This window comes from Coenobita brevimanus, chromosome 50 (genome assembly GCF_032717465.1).
Source record: "Coenobita brevimanus isolate Jiangsu-jjx chromosome 50, ASM3271746v2, whole genome shotgun sequence".
In the NCBI taxonomy this organism is placed as follows: domain Eukaryota; kingdom Metazoa; phylum Arthropoda; class Malacostraca; order Decapoda; family Coenobitidae; genus Coenobita; species Coenobita brevimanus.
This window is the reverse complement of record NC_137003.1, coordinates 11,030,840-11,052,442: the sequence shown is the minus strand read 5'-3', so window position 1 is coordinate 11,052,442 and position 21,603 is coordinate 11,030,840. Positions and strand designations below refer to the sequence as shown.

The following is a 21,603-nucleotide window of genomic DNA, read 5'->3' as shown; positions in this document are numbered from 1 at the left end:
GTGTTCAGACATCTCGAAATTAATGGATCTTGAATTTGGCTTCCTTTTTTTTTCTTTTTTTTTCCCAACAACCTTGCGGGTTTCCTGCCTCCCCCTCCTTTTCTGTCTGTTATATACAACATACACTCACATTAAATTCTTTTTCAGAGAATGATAATCAACGAGAATATAATGGAACCAAAACCAATCGGAAAGTCAATTAAACGCAAAACATCTCATCATACCACAGATAATATTTCATAATATACAAATGAGATGACAGGACTACAGTTTTGACTGCAGCTGCATGCAGCTGTACAGGAAAGTACACTGGTGCGTAAATGCAACATTTTATATCATTACATAATTCACAGGTACGTAATACAGTACACAGGTACTTAATGCAGTACATATGTGCCAAATAAGGTACAGACGCACCAACAGCAACACGCAGGTATCATTTGTTTCATAAATACATAACACTGATATACTCTGAAATACACTTTGTTTAATAATAAAAAATCGGTGCCTAGAGCAAGTGAAGAATTCACATCTCAGTTGATACAGTACACAGTCTGGTAAGGCACGTGATGCATCCCGTTTGGAAATAACTAGGTATGCACCTTATTCAGAGTTAAATGCGTGCTAACTGCAGTGCTTCTCTTGCTACTTCGTGTAGGGTACTGCCTACACCGTAACTTGTACTTTTATTTTTAATTTAATATATATATTTTTAATTTAATAATTTCTTCTTAAAACTAAATGTTATTTGTATGGGTGGGATGGCCTTGGTGGGTGGAGGCGAAGTTCTACAGCCAGACTGGATCCTTCTCCATGTAGAAGGGATCTGAAATAAGTTATAGAGTTGATAATAAAGAATAACACACACACACACACACACACACACACACACACGTTTAGACAGAATACACACTTTTGGCTAATGATCAGGACAAAAACAATAGCTCGATGCAGTTAACGCCAGATAATTTAGTCTACCTGTGGGTACGTAGATGAGCGTGAGAGTTTTAACACTGTCACTAATAACATTCTCATGGTCGGAACAACTTGAATAATTTCTTCCAGCCAACGCCAGATAACCTTTATCAGGGAGAAGGTCGCATGAGCCTGAGAATGTTATGGTAAATACAGTAGTTACCAACAGCAGTTTCAGACGCATGTGTGCCGAGTTTATATACATGAGGGAAATGAAGGCAAAATGAGGCTGTGGACTTATTTAGGCAGTTTTGTTTAGGATAGCTCTAGTCAGTTTTGTTAAAAGAAAGTCTAGATTTACAAAATTAGAAATCATTAACACCTTGACTGCACTGACGTTTTCGATCACATCCACATCGACACCGCAACGTCTCATTACTTCATTTGTCTGTCTGTCTCTCCATGTAACTCCATATAATCCTCTCATATTACTTTTTCCACTGTTCATTGACATTCATAAATTTATGGACTTGCCTACCCTTTCCTGAAGAAAGTTTCACCCAATCAGCCCCAGGACGCCCTTTATAGTTTACTGTTGCTAAAACCAACTGGTTGACATTTCGATGTGGAGAGCTGTGACATCGCATGATTATTCTTAACAACAGGTTTTCCTTAAGCTTAAGAAAATCGTCTGGTGCGGGCATAATGAACAAAAAAACTACGTCATTAGATTCGAATGGTTAGTGATATGGACAGCAGACATATGGCTATCATCTACTTTCCTTCTACAGCTCAGATAATGTCAAATACTCGACATCTTCCCATGATCGAGACTGGTCTAGTATTCTATTCGACTATAGCATACTCTAAATCCTCTCATGCTCGGGACTGCTCTAGTAATCTACTCAGCTAAAGTCAGATTTTGTATTTAGACATGGGTGAGATACAGAACTCTGAGTATTATATCTGACCTGAATCGCCGGCGTAGTTAACGTAAGCGCAGCACTGCCTGTACACACGGCAGCACTGCTTCTGCTTGTTGCTGGTGAGGAGGCTGCAGTAACGTGGCCGGCACATCTCCCTGTTCTTAGCTTGCAGTCTGTACATCACAACAATTAGTCGTCAGTTATATATGTAGCACATTTTCTTAACTTCACTCAGATTCCACTCGCTATATTTTATTTCCAGACAACCATATTAGTTCTCCATCATTTTTTAGCAAATTTTCCTAGCTTCAGCATTTCTTCTATCAATATAAGCTTTCTTTTTCTTTTTTCTAGACAAGCACACTTAATTTTCCATCTTATATACAGCACATTTTTCTAATTCTCTAATTCTATCAGTGTGTTACGCGCGCACACACACACACACACACACACACACACACACACACACACACACACACACACACACACACACACACACCCTCTCTCTCTCTCTCTCTCTACTTACACCTCATTAAAGGATCTGGGAGGAGGATTATCGGGTTTGGGCAGTCTGACCAAGGAGTAGCTGGGAGGTTGCTGGGTCCCAAGTTGGGGCTGCGGCTGCGGCTGTGGCTGTGGCTGCGGCTGTAGCTGCGGAATAGGGGTCGCATGCAGCCTTTCAAACCTGTGGGTATAAGGAAGAGAATATTATTACAACCCGTATCTGCCTAGATTGATAATATTGTTACGTTTGCTCCTGTTTCATGCAGTTGGTAATACAGCGTCTAGAGTCACATATCATGTATGCTTGAATAGGCTTCCATTCTACTTAGACTGAAGCTGTGATTACTTTCTTGGGTCTTTTTTTTTTTCATTGTCACATAGCAAGCTACTGCAGTTGAGAATTAATGATTTTCTATCAGCAGTCGTGAAGGGCAAGCGACTGAGACAAACATACATGGACCTAGCTGATCTTTACGTAGCCATGGACCATATTTTTAATTCATGTTAAATCCAGTCAATAACATTAATCCGAGGGTGTTGCCAAGGTAGCTTTTTTCAAACCATTTAAGTAGCAAGCTTCGCATCTGTTGAACAAAATTGTCTTTGGAAAGTCTGCCCAGTGCAATACGTTCATATGGCCTACGTCGAAAGGATTAAGAAACCAGTAACTAAAAGAAAAAAAAAAAGCTTATCTAAAACGACGGAAATGACGGTGCATCTGACAATATACAGAGAAACATACCTGGGTAGTTGGTCAGAGGAAGTGTCTGGCTCGTCAGGTGTAGCGACAGGGTTGTGGTGTTCTGCTTCCATTGAGTCGACCTCACCTGACTCCTCAAAAGAATAGGGTCCTGTGGAAGGACAAGGGAGACACACTTCATATTAAACCAGTGACATTTGACCGTATGATGCTCATTAATTATAATATGTGCATCCACTCTATCCCCTGCATAACAGTACCTTTGTCACTCCTTACAGTGCACATACAGTACTGTATACTGAAGGGTAATTCACACTCCCTACAATATACCGGTAATTTTTGTTCTTGCCATGAGTTCATTGCATTATGAATTTAAGGAGAAACTCGCTATGTACATTTTCCACAAGAAAAAGAACTAGCATATGTACGTACCTCCTTTCATAACTCCTCCAAACGGAGTTTATATTCTTTTGCACGCATCAAGCCTTGATCCTCGAGGTTTTCTGTACCCCAGACATCCCGAGAGTAACAAAAGAACACTGAAATACTAAAACAAAGTCTTCTAAAACCCCGATTTTTTTTTTTAGGGGGAGGAGGAGACAGATCTTGTACTATAATGTCGTAACCGATAACTTTTTTTCCACAGAGGGTTTCATTCTCCACTGGGTATGATGTGCGATGTATACTGCCCCATCACGAGCAGTATCACCACAGTCATCATAACCTTAGCTACCTCCCTATCCACTACCTCTCCACAATCATTATTACCCCTTTATCCACTACCCCTCTACAATCATTATTACCTTAACTACGACCGCATCCATAATACATATATCCTTTACCTACCTTTAGGATTCGCCAGCTCGGCATAGGCACAGCACTGTCCATGGTCCTTGCAGCAGGAGTTCCACTGACGAGCTTCTATAAGGGCACATAATGAGGGACGGCAGAACCTCTCACCCCAGCTGTTCACCACCATCCTGAGAACAGAGACAGGAGTGGTGTAAATGGGAAATCATGAAACTGACTGAACCCTGCAGGAGACAGAAATGGACTAGTAAGACATAGGATGAGTGACAGTGTTTAGAACGTTGCACTGTTAGAAACAATGGCAAAGGTCTGAAAGGACTATAGTTACAGTTATGCATACAGTTAGCGAGTTACTGAGGCAAATGTAAAATGTACCCATGAGTTCTTCCTCACCTTTGTCATAAGATCTTGTTGCTGTTACTTAGGAAGCTACCTTAGGTTAATCTAAGTACATGTTCCAAACGTGAATGGCCTTGAACTACTTTTAAAGGCCACAGAGTTGTTTATGATGCCAAAATTTCATACCTTATATACCGTAAATAGTTATGGCGAAGCTTCCTTATTGTGGCTACACAATATGTAAATAGGTAAGTAGTTTCATTTGGAATGGAATAATCTTGCAGTATTTAACTCTTTGGCCTACATTAAATATTCTGTAAATGACGAAAAAACGGAGGACTTACACTGGACTCCGTGAGAGGGTGGAGGGCAGGTGTGTGAGGGTGAGGAGGCCCACCACCATCAGACTCACGCCGGCCATCATATTCTGAAGAGATGGTCATACTTAGTTACCAGTATGTTTAGGTTACAGCTCTAAATCAGCAGAATAGTTCGACAACAATGCTATAGCAGCAAGTTGTCAGTTTGTCTCACAGCAGTTGATATTAAGACATTTAGTTATCACTAACGCATTTAGCTTTGCAGATCTTAGAAAACAGTAACGCTCTTTACTAAAGCACTTCCTCAACACAATAACACAATCTTTGTTGGCACTTCAAAAGTCAGTCAGCATTATAGTCCTCAGCGTTGTAACACTTAGTCAGCAACAGAGTACTCAGCGCTGTAACATTCAGTCAGCATCACTGTAATCAGCATGCATCATCCAGTCAGCAAGGCTGTGCATAACAGTGCTCACTCGGCATTATTGTGCACAACATTGTAACACTAAGTTAGCATTACTGTACTCAGCAATGCAGAACTCAGATCTACAGAACTCAGGCAACGCTCTAGTGCATAATGTAACATTCACTCAAGATTACAACATGCAGTGCCAAATCAAATGCAGGTACAGCAGCGAGAGGATAATGCAACACTCATTGGGCACTAGATCACTCACGCAGCACTTAGACAGCAGTATAAGGCATTAATAAGGCAATCAGTAATTAGAAATACAGCACTTAAAATTGGATCACTCAAAAACACAGTCACTCGGCACTGTAGCACTCAACTGCCAGTAATGTAATATTTAGTCAACACTACGATACTCACCACTGAAGTACTCGTGCGGTAGCACAACACCGAACACTGCCACACACTCTATGGACACCACCAGCTTACAGCTCAGACAGTGTTACAGCAACGAGACAGCACCACAGCACTTAAGTTTGCATTACATCACAAACAGTCTGTGTTCACAGCTCACTCAGTCGTCATATCCGGCACACTCAGCCTTACTACGCTACTTGTTCTGGACATGAGTTAGGAAACTCATTCTTCGAGGACTACCGATTCTTTTACAAACCAGCTTGTGGCGCAACATAACCTTCGTGTCACTGAGCCCTAGCAGTGGACAATATACAATGGAAAATGCCACTATGACCTCGAATAGTACTAGTGTAATGCCAGTTACTTGTCTACGGACCTTGTGGAACAACAGTAAGCGACTGATTAACCAGAATCAAACACTCACAGTTTTGCCTGCATTAGCTGGGACTGAGACTTTCTCCCCGTGCAGAACATTGCACCTGGTTAGTTAATTACTGGACCATCAGGAATACAGCATCTTTCTGATTATTTCATAATAACACTTGGGTCAGGAAGTCTGAACATTAGCTTCTTATAAAAAGTTTGAGTGGATACAAGCTATGCAGTCAGCTCTTAATCCCAAATTAGCAGGTAGTTATGTCCATGCATCTTAAAATCCTCTGAACATAGGAAAAATAAAATAGTTAATTTATCTTACATTGTGAAATGACTGATCCGGGATTACTTTCATTCCCTCACGGGTACACTGACATGGATGCACCCAAGCCCTTCCTAAGAATAAGACATGCAACTGCCGGGTCAGAAATCCAGGTCCCTGTATCAGTTGTACATGTGAAGAGACTGGGTTAAATACTGCCCAAACTCTTCAGTACGGTGTGTGTGTGTGTGTGTGTGTGTGTGTGTGTGTGTGTGTGTGTGTGTGTGTGAGAGAGAGAGAGAGAGAGAGAGAGAGAGAGAGAGAGAGAGAGAGGTTGACCAGGAAAACACCCAAACACTCCTCTAAACAATGACCCCCAACCTTGGACTTTCCAATCCAAAGGTGGCATTCTCTAACATATATATATATATATATGATATACTCACTGTTGTAACAAGGATCTGTGTTTGCAGGTAGGACAAAGAAAGAGACAAGAGTACTTCCATGTACCCTGTTCATCTTATGAAAAACAGGTCTTTGATAAGAGAGAAAAATTATCGCAGTTATATTTTTTATCTACAGGAAAAGTAAGGAGAGGAAAATGCAGAACATCCTCTTGTCTCTATTCCTACTTATCTGAGTGAGTTTGTAAACTATTCCTTGAGGCTTAAACATAGAATGGGATATTATATAGGTTGGAATAACTTCTGTTGACACAGAGGAACAGCGGAATGACAAACTAGTTTTTACTGACGGGTCGAGTGGAGATCACCATTAAATTCCGGATTCCACAGAGTCAAGAGCAAAGGAAATCAGCAAGGTTGGTGGGAACGTCTCCCAGAAAATCAGGATGTAGCCTACAGCAAAGAAGGTGGAAATATGTCCCAGAAAATCAAGATGTATACAATAAAGTACGAGAAAATACACATACCAGTAAGTAAAAAATACCAGGTGTTAAATGTGATCATCAGCTGAAAAGCTACAGTATGATGGGTAAGGGATTGAGACTTGGTGAGCCATAGAACTTGCAGGATGGGGTGGGCTAAATTTTTACTGTAGTTATACATTGAATGTAACTAAAAGAAAATGGCTACACGAGAAAAACCCAATCTTGTATATGGTAAACAATATAAATATTTTTTAACCTTGGTTTTTCTGGACAATATTTTCAAGACTGTTAAGCAGGGGTGGATTAAACAAGGTGTTAATGGGACTAGCGCTCCAAGTCCATCAAGAAGAGGAGCCTGTGGAGTCACGTGGAGAGACAGCCTGACAAATGAGGATATAAAGGAGCGTTGTGGTGTGGATGTGGATGTGATAGGAAGCGTTAGGAGGAATACACTGAGGTGGTTTGGCCATGTGGAGAGGATGGAGGATTAAAGACTGACGAAGAGAGTGTATGTGAGTGAGGTGGAGGGGGAGAGAGGGAGGGGGAGGCCGAGGATGAGATGGAGGGATGGGGTGGAGAGGTATATGAGAGAGGGGGGTGTGAGTTGGGAGCAGGGCAATGAAATGGCGGGGGACAGGGCGAAGTGAAGGCTATTTATTTGTGGCCACCCCGAACGGGTTTGAGGCGTCTGACAATAGATAGACAGATATAGATAAATCAATATACAGTAGAGTCCTGTATCGACAACACATATGCTTCAACACGTAGGGTTGAAATGGATTTATACGTGACACGCTACATACAATAATTTACAGTGAAATATATGTATGCATCAGGGCAAACAGAAGAATTGTTTTTTTCAGAATATTTAGTTTCCTGTCCTGTTTCTTATAGATAAATGTACTACATAAACAGTAGCCAGGTCCCTGCAAATGGGGGGAGGGGGTATAATGGGGTCAAGGCATATAATTTTTTTAGGTACTGCTTCACGCTTTGCACACCTTAAAGAATCCGATATTTCAAAGGAGGGAGGGCGGGGGCAAGGGTGTGACTGGAAGGAACCTATCTACCAATGCCCCTCTGTAGCTAGCCGCTGTTTATCGGAGAAACTATCATAGTTAATGGCACGAAGAAGGAATTTAAATACTGCAGACAGCTCTACATACCGTGAATGTTAAAGACTATAACCAAGCCTATCATAACTTGTAATCATACCAAAATCAGCGAATAAGTGAAGAGCGATACAAATAACCACACATATCACCATTTTTCTTCCGATTATTTTGGGAAGGTGTCTGCTTCTCGTTCTCAGTTGATACAAGCTAGCTCCAGCAACAACACAATACTCATTTTACCTTAACTTGGCCTAGATTTTCGTTCTTCTTCAGTTCATTCCCTTTAGTTCAGTGCTAGAAAAAAGGGCAGTGCTACGGCGCTACATCCTGATCATAGTATTTCTTCGTGACTAGCATCATATTCTAGTGCAAAACTGTAATTACGACTCAGCATTCGAGATGGAAATATGGCAATGGTATGCTAAGCTAGGGGAAAAATAGTATAGGATCACTCCACCATGCATGTACTGAGGTCCCGTTCCACTTAGTTCAGTATTTTAGGTGGGTATGAGAGGCTCCGTAGCACAATTCTCGCGGTTTTTATTCTGCACATTACTCCTCAGCGTCCTCTTCTAATATATATTTTTTTTAATGCAAACTGTGTTGACATTACATTACCATATATCTGCATAATCTTTTGTTAATAGTAGATTGGGTTACTCGTGTTTTAGCTTTTTCCTTCTGACTTCTTGATTCTCATTCATTTGTTCTTTACTTTTCACTGTTTTTCCCTAATATGTATTTATTTTCTTTCATCAGTTCCCTTCTTTTCATTTAGCGTTATTCCTCGCGCATGTCTCATTACTGTGCCTGGGTTTTGTTCCAGTTATTTCTCTTACTGCGCGTCCAAAATTATGGTTTATGCACCTGAAAGCAAAACCCAAAGTAAAGCCCTTATTGGTTGGTAAAGCCAGAGAAAATTACTTGAATTTTTCGATGCATAAAGTCTGTGCTATTGGCAACAGAATGCCCTGTCGCCTCTCCTGCTTTTCTCTCTATAGTCTTTGAAAATTAGTCTCCAATTTGTATTAACGTCTTCAATCCAATGGTATTTTATATATGCAATTCTTGCTTCCTTCATGCGATTTTACTCAGGTCTTGGGAGAATTATGAAAGTGAAGGCGTTGAAGGAGGCCAGTTCGAGTAGTCTCTCCTAAGCTTAATAAAATCGTCTGGAGATCTCAAGAATACAACTGAAAAACACTGCATTGAATCAGTGAGTTAGGTGACGCTTACGGCACTGATCTGTAACTAAGTAAAGTCATCAGTGTCAGTTGCGTAGATTCACGAAACTTTTAAGTCCATGGAGGGGGAAGGACAAGAAGCGATAAGAATTTTTGTTATCGAAAAGGGAGTATTCTCTCTCTCTCTCTCTCTCTCTCTCTCTCTCTCTCTCTCTCTCTCTCTCTCTCTCTCTCTCTTTTATGTCATACTAACGGTATTTACAAGATCTTGCCAGTGTATTAATGTAAAAGATTCTGTAATAACATTCAGTCCCACAATGCAAATGCCACGATACGGAGACCCATAGGCCTACTTAGTTTCTTACCTGCAATGATTTGATTCTTCCCAGACGACTGTACTAGGACTTATGAGTGAGCGTTGAGACTGCTAGTGTGCGAGTGAGTGAGAGGGTGTATGAGTGAGTGGTTAGAGCTAATGTACGAATACAGCAGAGCTTTCCGGTGATAAATGGGACCGTCTGTGGGGGGAGACGGGAAAAGAAAGTGAGGGAGATAGTGAGTGAGGATGGGGGAGCTGGTGAGCTGATGAGGGACGGCGAGGAATGATGTAGGCGAGCGAAAATGAGAGTTGGTTGTCGTCATGAATGCCATAAAGTATTTTCATTATACAGGTTTTACTCAACTTGGCCCAGATTTTCATTATGCAGCTTATTTCACGTTACTCAGTGGTTGAAAAAGACAATGTTCCAGCTCTCCATCCTTTCCACAGCACTTCTTCGTGGCTAGCACTTTATTCAAGTATGGATATACTGTTACAACTCGAATGAAGACATGGCAATTTAAGGATACGTTAAAGTAAAAACAGTATAGTTTAAACTTGCAACTTTCATTCGAGTTACAGTTAGCCTAGGAGAGCAAAAAGTTAATTATAAAAGTTACATCTAACTCCTCCAGTGCGAAAACCTTTACCTGGTCCAAAAATTAAAAAAAAATCGTCTGACGATAACTGCAATAGAAAACTTCGCCCAGACCATGAGAGGGTTAATGCAAATGAGACAGGACTGAGAGTGACGTGTAGCTGAGACAGAGCATCAACGACACAGAAACAAAAGAGGATATGTGGTGACTGTTAGGAGGTTGGGGGAAGAGATCTGACAAATGAGAAAGAGTGAGAGTTTCACTTTAAGAGAGAAGTTAGACGAATGCGATATTTTACACCCGCGCTCGCGAAGCGAGTGCGAGTGTTGTTTTGATCGACGTGTGTGTGTGTGTGTGTGTGTGTGTGTGTGTGTGTGTGTGTGTGTGTGTACTTTGAATTATATTAAGCCTTTTTTCGCTTCAGTTCCATATCAGTAAATTTGTTGATATTAACCATCTTTATTTCAACATTACGAATGAATATACTTATATCTTTTATTAAGTGTCTTTCCCCTTTTCCTCTCGCTGCTCCCTGCATGTACAGCTAAGCAAATATAATTCTACTGTATTTACTCACATTAGTGAACGTTTCACTAATTCTGCAACTATCTTCTCTGTCTGTTGTGCAAAGTCTTCTTTTAACACTGGAATTTTGCATTATTACGAAAATATTACCAAATATACCTTCCGTCACAGTCTCCCCCGCTCTTATCTCCCCCCTTTACACGTGACAAATCGACTCCCACTTCATCTTCCACTCCCTCTGTCTGTCTTATCGTCTCCCTTTCCCTCTGTATTCTTCAGTGTCTTCCATTCCCTCTGCCTCTTATTCTTTCTGCCTACCTCTCTCACAACCACTCTCCTATATTCCACCTTTTTACTTCACTATCTCTCACCCCATCTTTCTCTTATTCCATTTCTCTACCTAACTGTCTTCCTCACTCTCTCTCATTCCCACTTTCTGCCTTAGTCTCCGCCATTCCCTCTGTCTCCCTCATTATATCCTACTCCCTCTGTCTGCCTCACTATCTCCCACTCCCTCTGTCTGCCTCCCTGTCCCTCACTCTCTCTATCTGCCGTACTTTCTCCCACTCTCTTTCTGCCTCACTACCTCCTACTCCTTCACTCGGCCCCGCTGCCTCCTCTCCCCCGCCAGCTACTTAGGTATTAATGGTTCCAACACTTTTGCCGTGGCAGTGTGTGAGGTGAGGCGCTCTTGTGAAGCTGGGAGTACGAGGCAGAGTGTGTGAAGCAGTGTGTGTGATGTGCTGGGGTAAGAGGCAGGGTGTGTGAGGTAGAGTGTTGAGGTAGGGAGTGCGGAGCAAAGAATGATGCTGATGAAATGATGCTAGATGTGTTATTTGGGTGTGTGCATGTGTATGAGGCAGGAGATGTGAGGTATGTGTTTAAGGTGTGGTTTGTGAGGAAGCTGTATGTAGTAGCTTAGAGCGTGGTCAATGTGGGTGGCGTGGCGAAGAACATACGCAGAGGAATGGTAAAGATAAAAAGATGGATTCAGATGTTAGTCTGGTGGTGTGTAGGATACTTAGGGACGATACTGAATAAATGTCAGCTGAACGAGGAGGAGAAGCGTCACGTACGGAGTCAAGAAGTGAAACAAGGAAGACGAAGAACTGACTACACCTGGCTAAAGTATCATCAACTAGCACTAGTGAAGAAAACTACTATTATTTTTCTTGGGAGGGCTGAGACCTGAGATATGCAGATGATGCAAAAAAATATTTATAGGATGTATTTGAATTTATTTGCCCTCCCCGCGCGCTGCCAGTTTGCGTAAGTGATTAAAAAGGAAATATGCGATGGGCTGGAGGTCTTTCCTTCCTGGGAATGAAACCTTTCCAAAAACTATGATAGGAGAAGAATTAGCGTTAAGAAAATCCCTGGAGATTCAGAGTGAGATGCTTAAATGTACACCACTTAATAAGGGAACGAAGTGTGGGATAGTGGAGGTAACTTAATGGGAAAAAAAAAAAAAAATTGATATACTGACAAATAGTGAATCTAAGCCGAAGGGGAGATGGCTGAGATTATAAGAGGGAGAAAGTGTACAATAAATGAAACAACTAAAGAAAGATGCAACAATACACTTGGGAGATGAATTATGGGACTTGTGAATAAGCGCAAGACTGATGTGATTTAGGATAAAAACAAACGGTGAGAGGTACACGAAACAGGTATTAAAGGAACTCAGATTTAGGAGCAGGGCTTGGGTAGGCGTTAACCGATTCATAAGATGACGTAGTTTTGTGGTTCATTCTTGATATTTCCGATAGTCGTATCCAGCATTGAAAAAGCAGGTAATATACTGTAATTAATGAAGACTATGCACCCTGTCCCGTTCAAAAAGTATATCCTAAACTACTGAAGACATCAAGATTAGAATGAAAAATACGTCCTCTAAGTGAGGGCGATGATGCAGTGTGTTGGGGGTTAGGAGAGGAAAGAACAGGTCCTAGTAAGGGATTCATTTGGAAAAGATAGGGATGGGGAAATGAATACACATTGAGAAGCTTGTGGTATAGAGATAAATGAGTATGGGAAGTTCCTGTTACGGATATGTGCAGACAGTAATTTAAGATGCGCGGTTGAGAGAGAGAGAGAGAGAGAGAGAGAGAGAGAGAGAGAACTAAGGAGGAACCGGAGAGGGTGTGTGTAGTGAAGCGAAAATGGTCAATGAAAGGGCAAGATCTAAGACGCTCGCTGTAAAGCGGGACGATGGAAAGGGAAGGGACGAAGAGAGAGAGAGAGAGAGAGAGAGAGAGAGAGAGAGAGAGAGAGAGAGAGAGAGAGAGAGAGAGAGAGAGAGAGAGAGAGAGAGAGAGAGAGAGAGAGAGAGAGAAGACGAGGTGGAAGAGGAAAGCATGTAATATGAAACAAATATAGGGAGAGAGACAGCGAAAGAAGGGAAAGAAGCTTGAAAAAGAGTAAGACGGAAGAGAGAGAGAGAGAGAGAGAGAGAGAGAGAGAGAGAGAGAGAGAGAGAGAGAGTAGCCACTCTGAGGTGCCTCTCAGATCTCTGTTTCCCTTGGGATCAGGTCTGAGACGTAGGTCGGCAGGGATCAAGGAGGTAGGCAAGGGAGGATGGAAATTACGGAGCCAGAAAGGGTTTAGGCATAGGCAGTAGGGCAAGGAGACACAGCTGTGGACAGAGAAGCAGTGATGTACTGAGACAAGGTTTTATATATATATATATATATATATATATATATATATATATATATATATATATATATATATATATATATATATATATATATATATATATATTTTTCCAGAAAGACGGAACCATCGGATGGAAACACGATTCCTCCCCCCCCCTCTCTCTCATTTCCCTTCAATTCTTCATTCATTCATCTTCCCTGTCAAGCATCCAACCATTCCACTGTCTTCCATTTGTCCCTTAGGCCATCCACCATCTGGTTCTCTCATCATTAGCTATGCAGCCAACAGTCCAGGAGCCAGTCAGCTGCCATTTGCCCATCAACTAAATAAATCTCGCAGTGCCATCCTGTAGCCAAGCAATTGCCTGTGCACCAGGGTCAGCAACATTGCCATTTCATAACTACAGCAACATTGCCATTTCGTAACTAAACATTTGTCTATCCACTACGGTCTGCCGCAATGCCATACCGTCGCTATAAATTTGTCTATCCATCAGGATCTGCTGCACTGTCTTTCCTTAGCCTTTGTCTCTCCAATAGTATAGGTACTGTCGCATTACCATCCTTTGGGGAATGTCGCATTGCCATCCCGTCGCCTCCTGTTCGTCTGTCCATTAGGGAGAGTGGCACTGCCATCCAGCAGCCATAAATTTGTCAGTCTACCAGGGTTTGCCAATGTCAACCCGTCGTCGTACATTCGTCCCACCCAGCCATCCATTACAGCAAAACTCTAAGAATCGGGAACCAACGACTTGTGACAGACACCATTAGTATCACCATCAGGCTGTGTCCTATTCCCTGCACAACACCACCACGGCAAACCCTGGAATTCGCTATCACTCGAACAACAAACCAGCACACCAAAATATCCCGTGGTTTTGCCTCGGAAATTAACGCTAACGAACTGCAATTATCTCTAGCGTGGGAAATAAAGCGCCGAACGTAATGTATTCCGCCAGGCATCAAGGGAAAGGGACGCAGCTGCCACTCCCGCCATGAAAGATAATTACGCGCCAATATTCAAATGAGCGGCAGGGTCCATTACAGTCCATGGCGGGGAGGACGGGCGTAGAGAGAAAACCAGATAGCGGCGGATATTATGTTAAGAAAATAAAAAACGATTAACATAGACTCCAAAAGAGGAGAAATGTGTAAGGACACGTCGTTGGTACTGAACAGTATCTATCTATCTATCTATATCTATATCTATCTATATCTATCTATCTATCTATCTAATCTATATCTATCTATCTATATACATCTATCTATCTCTCTATCTATCTATCTACAACCTTACAGCCAACGCCATAACCCACTTCATCACCATGAGTCCATAGCGTCATACAGTTACCATCCAACATACTAAACGTTTCCTGGCCGCCAAGAAACGATTTGACTTGCCACTCAGTCTGTTTGTAGGAAACTGAGGGGATGGTAGGCTTCCACTACCAAAAAAAAAAAAAAAAAAAAAAAAAAAAAAAGAATTAGGAGAAAAGAAAGAAACGATGACAGTAACCTTTTATATAGCTGGAAGCCTAATGTCAGAGTTCGTCAAACAAAGCTTCAACAAAAACATTTCTGAGCCATCCTATCACATCAACACTTCCTCTCGCTACCCCACGCTTCCTGACTTCATGTATTCCTCGCCGTATTTTATCCTTGCACATAATTCTCTGTATCCTTTTGATAATCAGTACGTACGAGTGAAGTTCATGTGCTGTTATACTGCTGGATCTAAACCCAGATCGCCAGTATTCCTAATTTTGCAAAACTCGTATTATATACTGTATCTATCTATATATCTATCTATCTATACACACACACACACACAATATGGACAAAACATACGAAACGACTCACCACACACCAGTAAACAAGTAGACCAAACGAGCAAAAATGTACGTAAAACCAACCACCAAACAAGAAAAGCATAACCAAAGAACCAAATTCACGTAGTCTCCCCAGCACCTCCTCCTTTCTGACTGATTTCACTTACTGGATGTTAATAATCTAATCTCCTGTCTATGATTTATGCAATATGTGCAAAGACGTAGCTAACATTCAAGAGAAACATGAGGTGTAATAAGTAAAATAAATCCCTAAGGAAGTGGTGCAAGGAAACCTCATATGACCCAAGGGCATCAGAATCCCACAAACTCTTATAACACTCATCACGAACGCATGAAATACGAACGTACCCCGAGTTACACTGACAAATAAGTGGACAAACTTATCAGGAGGAACAAACCAACAAACTGGCATTGAAACACACACAGGCAGCAAACAAACAACCACCGAGTCCGTGTTTGACCTTCGGCTCAACCCTTGTGTTTGTCTGTTTGCCTGTTGACCCACGACCACGAGAGGCCAATTAACCCCACACAGCGGTAGGAGGGAGTGTGGGGTTTGGCGGGTGGGGGAAGAAGAGAGAAAAGAAGAGAGATTTAGAGAATGGTAGGGGAAAACGAAGAGCTGAAATATTCTGAAGGATACTGAATGAAAGGTTAGTCAAACTGGTCCATGATATGCCCTTATACCTTCAATCAAATCTAAGCATTGTCATAGAATAATTTATAAGTATTCATTTCCTTTGCCTAGCTAAAGGAGATCAGTGTCAATAATGCACCGTTGTGTCAAGAAGCGACATAAGCATAAGCTAATTTACGATGTGTGTGTGTAAGTTTTAAATGTGCAATGCTTGGTCCACATATCACCAAGCAAGACCGGCTAAAAGTGTGCTATAATATGTCATTGACCTCTTAAGAGAACTATTGAAGGAAGAGATAAGGATAGGCAAAGGACATGAGAAACAGATCTAAGTTAAATGAACGAATACAGTGTAAAATCACTGTATAAACTTTATCCAAAAATGAGAACAAATAACTCATTCCGAACAAGCTACCGCGCTACGTACACAGACATTGGGGTTAACAGCTCATTGTCTTCATCCCCTCAATTCGCAGGCAACTCGAGAATTTACAACGGACTTACACGAAAACACGGACAGTCTGGGTCAGAAGCAGGGCAAGTGTTCATTAGCAAAGTGAGAGCACTGTAACGATGATTTATGAAGGCACTAATTGGTTAACTAGGTTATGAAATATGGACACACCACCTAAAAGTTATTCATATAGGAGACCAAGTTTACATCATACATTATAATAAAAAGGAAGTTTTGTATCTTTGATGTCAGCACCAACATACAGTGTGTTAGTACGCCCAACCAATAAGATAATTCTCGTCTCTAATGACAGCAAAACGTCACATCCAAGTAAGTTTTGCATGAACTTCGATTATCAGGCATTACACAGCTATATACCAATGCTGCATCGTTAATACAATGTACAAATATTAACAGTCTTACTCACATACCTCCCTCGGAAGTGTCTGTCTGTTACAAGACACTTTAATCCTCAAAAAAGACTGATGGTAAATTATCATTCAGGATAAAAATGTTTTTATCCTCTCTTACAATGCAGTCATCATGTGTCTTTAGAAATCCAGTCCTTACATAAACAGAGAGATGGAGGTTTTTACTGAGTAACACGGTTTCGTTTTAGAAACCTTTACCAAGTTACCAACACATAACTGCAAAATTCTTGCTTACTGTATTTACCCCGACCCAGTGAGTGGGTAGGACAGTACGGGAAGGGGGTTTTTAGATGTGAATGGGGTGTTGTAACAGGCGAGGTGGGGTGGAGAAATTAAGGAAGGAGGTGAAGGAGGTGTACTCACACACCCCACATGATCATAATTATATACATAAGAACGTTACAAGAAAGGACTACTGCACCACTCCGAGTTACCCATGTTAGACAACTTCTGTGAGAGTTTGGCTGTTACTAGACCTGCAAAAAGGACAGGAATGACGTATCATACAGAGATACAGACAACGAGGTAAATAACTGGAATTGAGCATTAATTAAACCCTGGTGCCTACTGCTATGATAGTTACTGGAATTACTGGTGGTAATTTTGCTGTCCTAATAATAAACTAACTAATGCTGGAAGAAACCTAAATATGTCATTTATTTGTTCTATTGTTTCCATGCATAGTATGACTGCTATTTCTAGGCATTTTACTCTGTTCTTATCAGCTTTACAGGATGGGATTACTTGTTCAACACTTACAAGCAGCAAGTTGCGCACATGGAAAAAGTGGGAGAGGGAGGGGGAGGCCAAGGATGAGATGGAGGGATGAAGTGGAGAGGTATATGAGAGAGAGGGATGTGAGCTGGGAGCAGGGCAGTGAAATGGCGGGGGACAGGGCGACATGGAGGCGATTTGTTTGTGACCACCCCTTACGGGATTAAGGCGTCTGGCAATAGACAGAAAAAGTGCTGTTATGTCAGAATTATGTAAGGCATTTCACTTCAATGGCAGGGTTGATAATCTATCTATCTATCTATCTATTGCCAGACGCCTCAATCCCGTTTGGGGTGGCCACAAACAAATCTCCTCCACGTCGCCCTGTCCCCCGCCATTTCACTGCCCTGCTCCCAACTCACACCCCCGTCTCTCATATACCTCTCCACCCCATCCCTCCATCCCTCCATTTCATATTATTATTGATAATAACATCCTAAACGACGTCCATCCACTATAATTGCTCGTAAATGACCCATCACTGCGTAAAAAAATCCCAATTAGCTAAAACGAAAGCAAAAGTAAGCCATGACGGCCTACCAACAGCCATAACATTAGGGCCTGGCAACAGAAGTAATATCCGATAAAACTGTGGGCGTGACGCAGCTCCGGCATTACCCCAACCCCGCAAAACAGACCACGGCGCACGAGCTCTCAAAAGGATGAACGTAATTGCTGTTGAATGAGGATAATAAGGTCAAGGGTGGTGACGCCATGAGTATTCTGGGGAAACTCTGCTGAATCAGAGTGAATTTACGTCAGACCAAGTTACGTTGGCTTAATGAAAGAATGTGCAGTACATGTTCCAGAAGTAGGTCGTGTGAATCACCTACTTTGCTGTGAAAGCTGACTCCACGAATGTCCAGATTCTTTTTTTTTTTTTCTTTTGATATTATTATAATGGTCAGTCTTTATTCTCATTTAAGAAATAATGGTCATAGTATTTATTTTTAAAACCAGACTTTTAATATTTTTAGTAGGTTCTGCACCGTATGTTATATAGGGGAAATAACTATTATATCCATAATTACTGGGTAATTTGGTACTACGTGTACATAGGAAAGTTTTTGTGGAAATATTTAATCGCTGAACGAGAATGAATTATCTTTATGAATCATCGGAGAGTCAGCCATGAAGGGCGACACCAGCCTCATCCCAGCGTAAGCCACTGGGTTTGTTCTTTTGTGAATACATGAATCAGTTTTCGGAACATAGCGTCAGGCAGTAGACAAAAGGATAGATAAATTTCTTTTCCCCATTCATATCTTTCTCCCCACTAGCTCACATTCTGCCCACACACTTCACGCCCACACCTCCTCCATCCTCCAGTCAGCCGTCTGAACTCAGTGTTCCAGCTTAAACTTACAGTATCTTTCTTCTGGCACAGTGTGTATTTTTGAGAATGGAACATAAATACCGTATATCATAAAAGTTGTTCCCTTTAGTATATCTTAAAGCTAACACAATAAAGTTACGTATCAGTTTATCTAAGTGTATATAGTCAGCGTTGCCTTGCTACAAAAAACTGAAAACGATTATACTGTGAAGTTAATATTACTCTGTCAAGTAACCTGATGTTTTATTAAATGATGTTCCGTAGCATTCTTATGACTACTTAAGATTACAGTTGCAAATTAACTTTTCATTATTAACAGAAGAAACTATTAGAGAACAATGTGCCATCTGTTATAATTTATGGAAGTGATAGCCCCCTTTTTAAATTCATATGTTCCTTTCTCAGCACTTTACGTCCCCACCTCCAAACCAACAAGTTAAGTCCCAGAATGCACCGGACGCTACGTGGACAATTCTAGTAATGCCACAAAGGTTCCGACCCCCTCACACACATCTTATTTGGCGGCGGTTTTACTGAAGATGGTCTAGGAAGCATTATTACATCATACAGAGTTATGTTGCCGCATGCATGGTACTTATCTTGAGGCTTTATCTCCAAGGCAAGTTTCTTTCTCTGCCCCACCCCTCTTTAAAAAAAAAAAAAAAAAAAAAAAAAAAAAAGATTGGAACACTTACGATATTCCTCAAGCTACCACTTTGCTATTTTATTTATTTCGCATCAAAAAATGGAAATTATGCTGTAGAATTCAAGGGACTTCCTATTTCAACACAGTGAAATATGAAACTGTTGATTCAGTCTCAATGGTTATTTCGGCACCATGAGATAAGTTGAATAATTTATCACATTAAACTAACCACACCAAATCGTAGTTTTAAAGTGACGAGTATAACCGTAAAAGTTAACACTAAAGAGCAGATAATCTTGAGGTGTTAGGTCTCTCTCTCTCTCCCCCCCCCCTCTCCCTCTGATGAGATTTCACTTATTCCGCCATTTAATTACTACCAACACAAAGTTTCTCCATGAAAGAGGAAGCCAACATATGCTACCTACGACTAAAACAAGATGATAAACACAATCCGACACACAGCGTCAGGAGCAGTTAATCTGGTGGATGACGCAACACCACAGGAGGAAAGTATGCGAGGAATTCGAGGGGTAAGTGAAGTAAATATGAGGCAAGGGGGGATGAAAGTAGGAGATTATACAGATTAGCCTGACAAGACCTAACCCGTCCTACAGACAATCAAGACCACCTCTGTCTCAAACAAGAATCAACAACATTTCAATCATATGTCAACCCTGTCTGATAAATACACCAACCTCCCTCTCCAACAAGCATTGACCAACATTCAAGTAAGCATCAACCCTCTGTCAAACAAGCAGCAGCCCTCTCTTGAACAAGCACCAACCTTCTCTCAACAAGCATCAATCTTCTCTCAGGAAAGAACCAACTCTCTCACAAACAAGCACCAACCCTCTCTCAAACAGGCATCAATCGTCATTCAGACAAGCACATACACATACACTCATTCGATCAAGCACCCTATTTTGGGCTCTTAGCCTTTGATTCCTTCTTTCGTGCATAAAATAAAAAACTAGCAACAACCATCTCGCAGTCAAGCACAATCTTTCTTCCAAATCAAGCACCATCCCTGTTCAAGCAAGCAGCAGCCTCTGAAAAATCCTCAGTCCTCTTAAGCAAACGAACAAGCAACTCCTCTTGCAAGTAATCAAGCAGTTTCCTTCTCAAATGTCATCTGCACCTCCCACAGTATTATACAGCCCCTGTCCGCCTCACCCTCAGTCAAGCAATCCCTCTCACACATAAACACTCAAGCACTGCTCCTCCTCTTACTCGCAGACATGTAAACACTACCGTCACGCACAAACACAGAACCTCTCAAAGATATTCAGGTGATGCCTCACTCATTATCACTGTAGCACTATTATTCATAAATAACATTCACACTCTCTCTCTCTCTCTCTCTTACACACACACACACACACACACACACACACACACACACACACACGAGAATGACCCTCCCTTGAGCTATTTAATAAAGTCCTGACCAACCAAAGGTCATTCCTCAAGGGGTTAGGACATCGAAGGGGTGAGGAGAGGGAGGGAGGGAGAAGCGAGGGACCCGAATGATAAGAGTGGGGGAGGGGGAGTGGAGGGAAAGGGTGATAAGAGGAGAGGAAGAGGAGGAGGAGAAAGTGAGGAGATAAGGTAGGAAGACAAGGAAGAAAAAGAAAAAGATGTGATGATGGGAAAGGAGGGAGGTAGTGGACCGAAAGGAAAGAGAACGGAGGAAGGAAAAAGGTTGGAGAAGACAGATGAAGAGTTGGTGTGGGAAGATATGTGGTGAAGAATGAAAATGGGAAAAGGAAAGATAAAAATATTAGTTTTAGAAGAATGAGGATGTTAATGATTTTTGTATGGTGGAGGGGGTGAATGCTGATGGGACAATGGTGAATGGAAAAACAAGGAGATTTTACTAAAAGATAGGATAACAGTATAGATGAAAAGGCGAAAATCTGAGAAGAAATTAAGGGAATTATATAGAATGGAAAGAGATACAGGTAGGCCTATTAAGGAGTATGAAAGATGACATCTAGTTACGAGACGGATGATACAGTGAGAGAGGGGCTTAGAGGACAGAAAGTGCAACGAAGAGGGAGAGTCAGTGGGAGGGAACCAACAGCATGAAGATATAACTGACAGGTAAAACATAAAGGGGAGGAAATACGTGGTATAGGTGAAGGGAGGTGAATGCAACCAGCGCCGGGCAAAGATAAGGAGAGGAGGAATGATAGCGATTGAGAAAGAGT

The 21,603-nt window shown here is 41.5% G+C and overlaps 1 protein-coding gene across 2 annotated transcripts in view; it reads right to left on the bottom strand.

Annotated features, from left to right (window-relative positions):
- Nucleotides 1–218: 218 nt before the first annotated feature.
- The window catches only part of LOC145399620 (uncharacterized), a 28,764-nt gene continuing 7,379 nt past the window's right edge, over nt 219–21,603 (bottom strand). Inside the window, exons 2-7 of one of the 2 annotated variants that reach the window (XM_080272162.1) lie at nt 4,539–4,621; nt 3,892–4,025; nt 3,088–3,196; nt 2,368–2,526; nt 1,887–2,014; nt 219–826 (exon numbers count right to left, since the gene is read on the bottom strand). In XM_080272162.1, coding sequence (XP_080128288.1) covers nt 789–826; nt 1,887–2,014; nt 2,368–2,526; nt 3,088–3,196; nt 3,892–4,025; nt 4,539–4,618 — 648 coding nt within the window. In that variant the 5' untranslated portion in view covers nt 4,619–4,621 and the 3' untranslated portion in view covers nt 219–788. The remainder of the gene's footprint in view (nt 827–1,886; nt 2,015–2,367; nt 2,527–3,087; nt 3,197–3,891; nt 4,026–4,538; nt 4,622–21,603) is intronic. The other variant, XM_080272163.1, reaches the window with a different exon arrangement.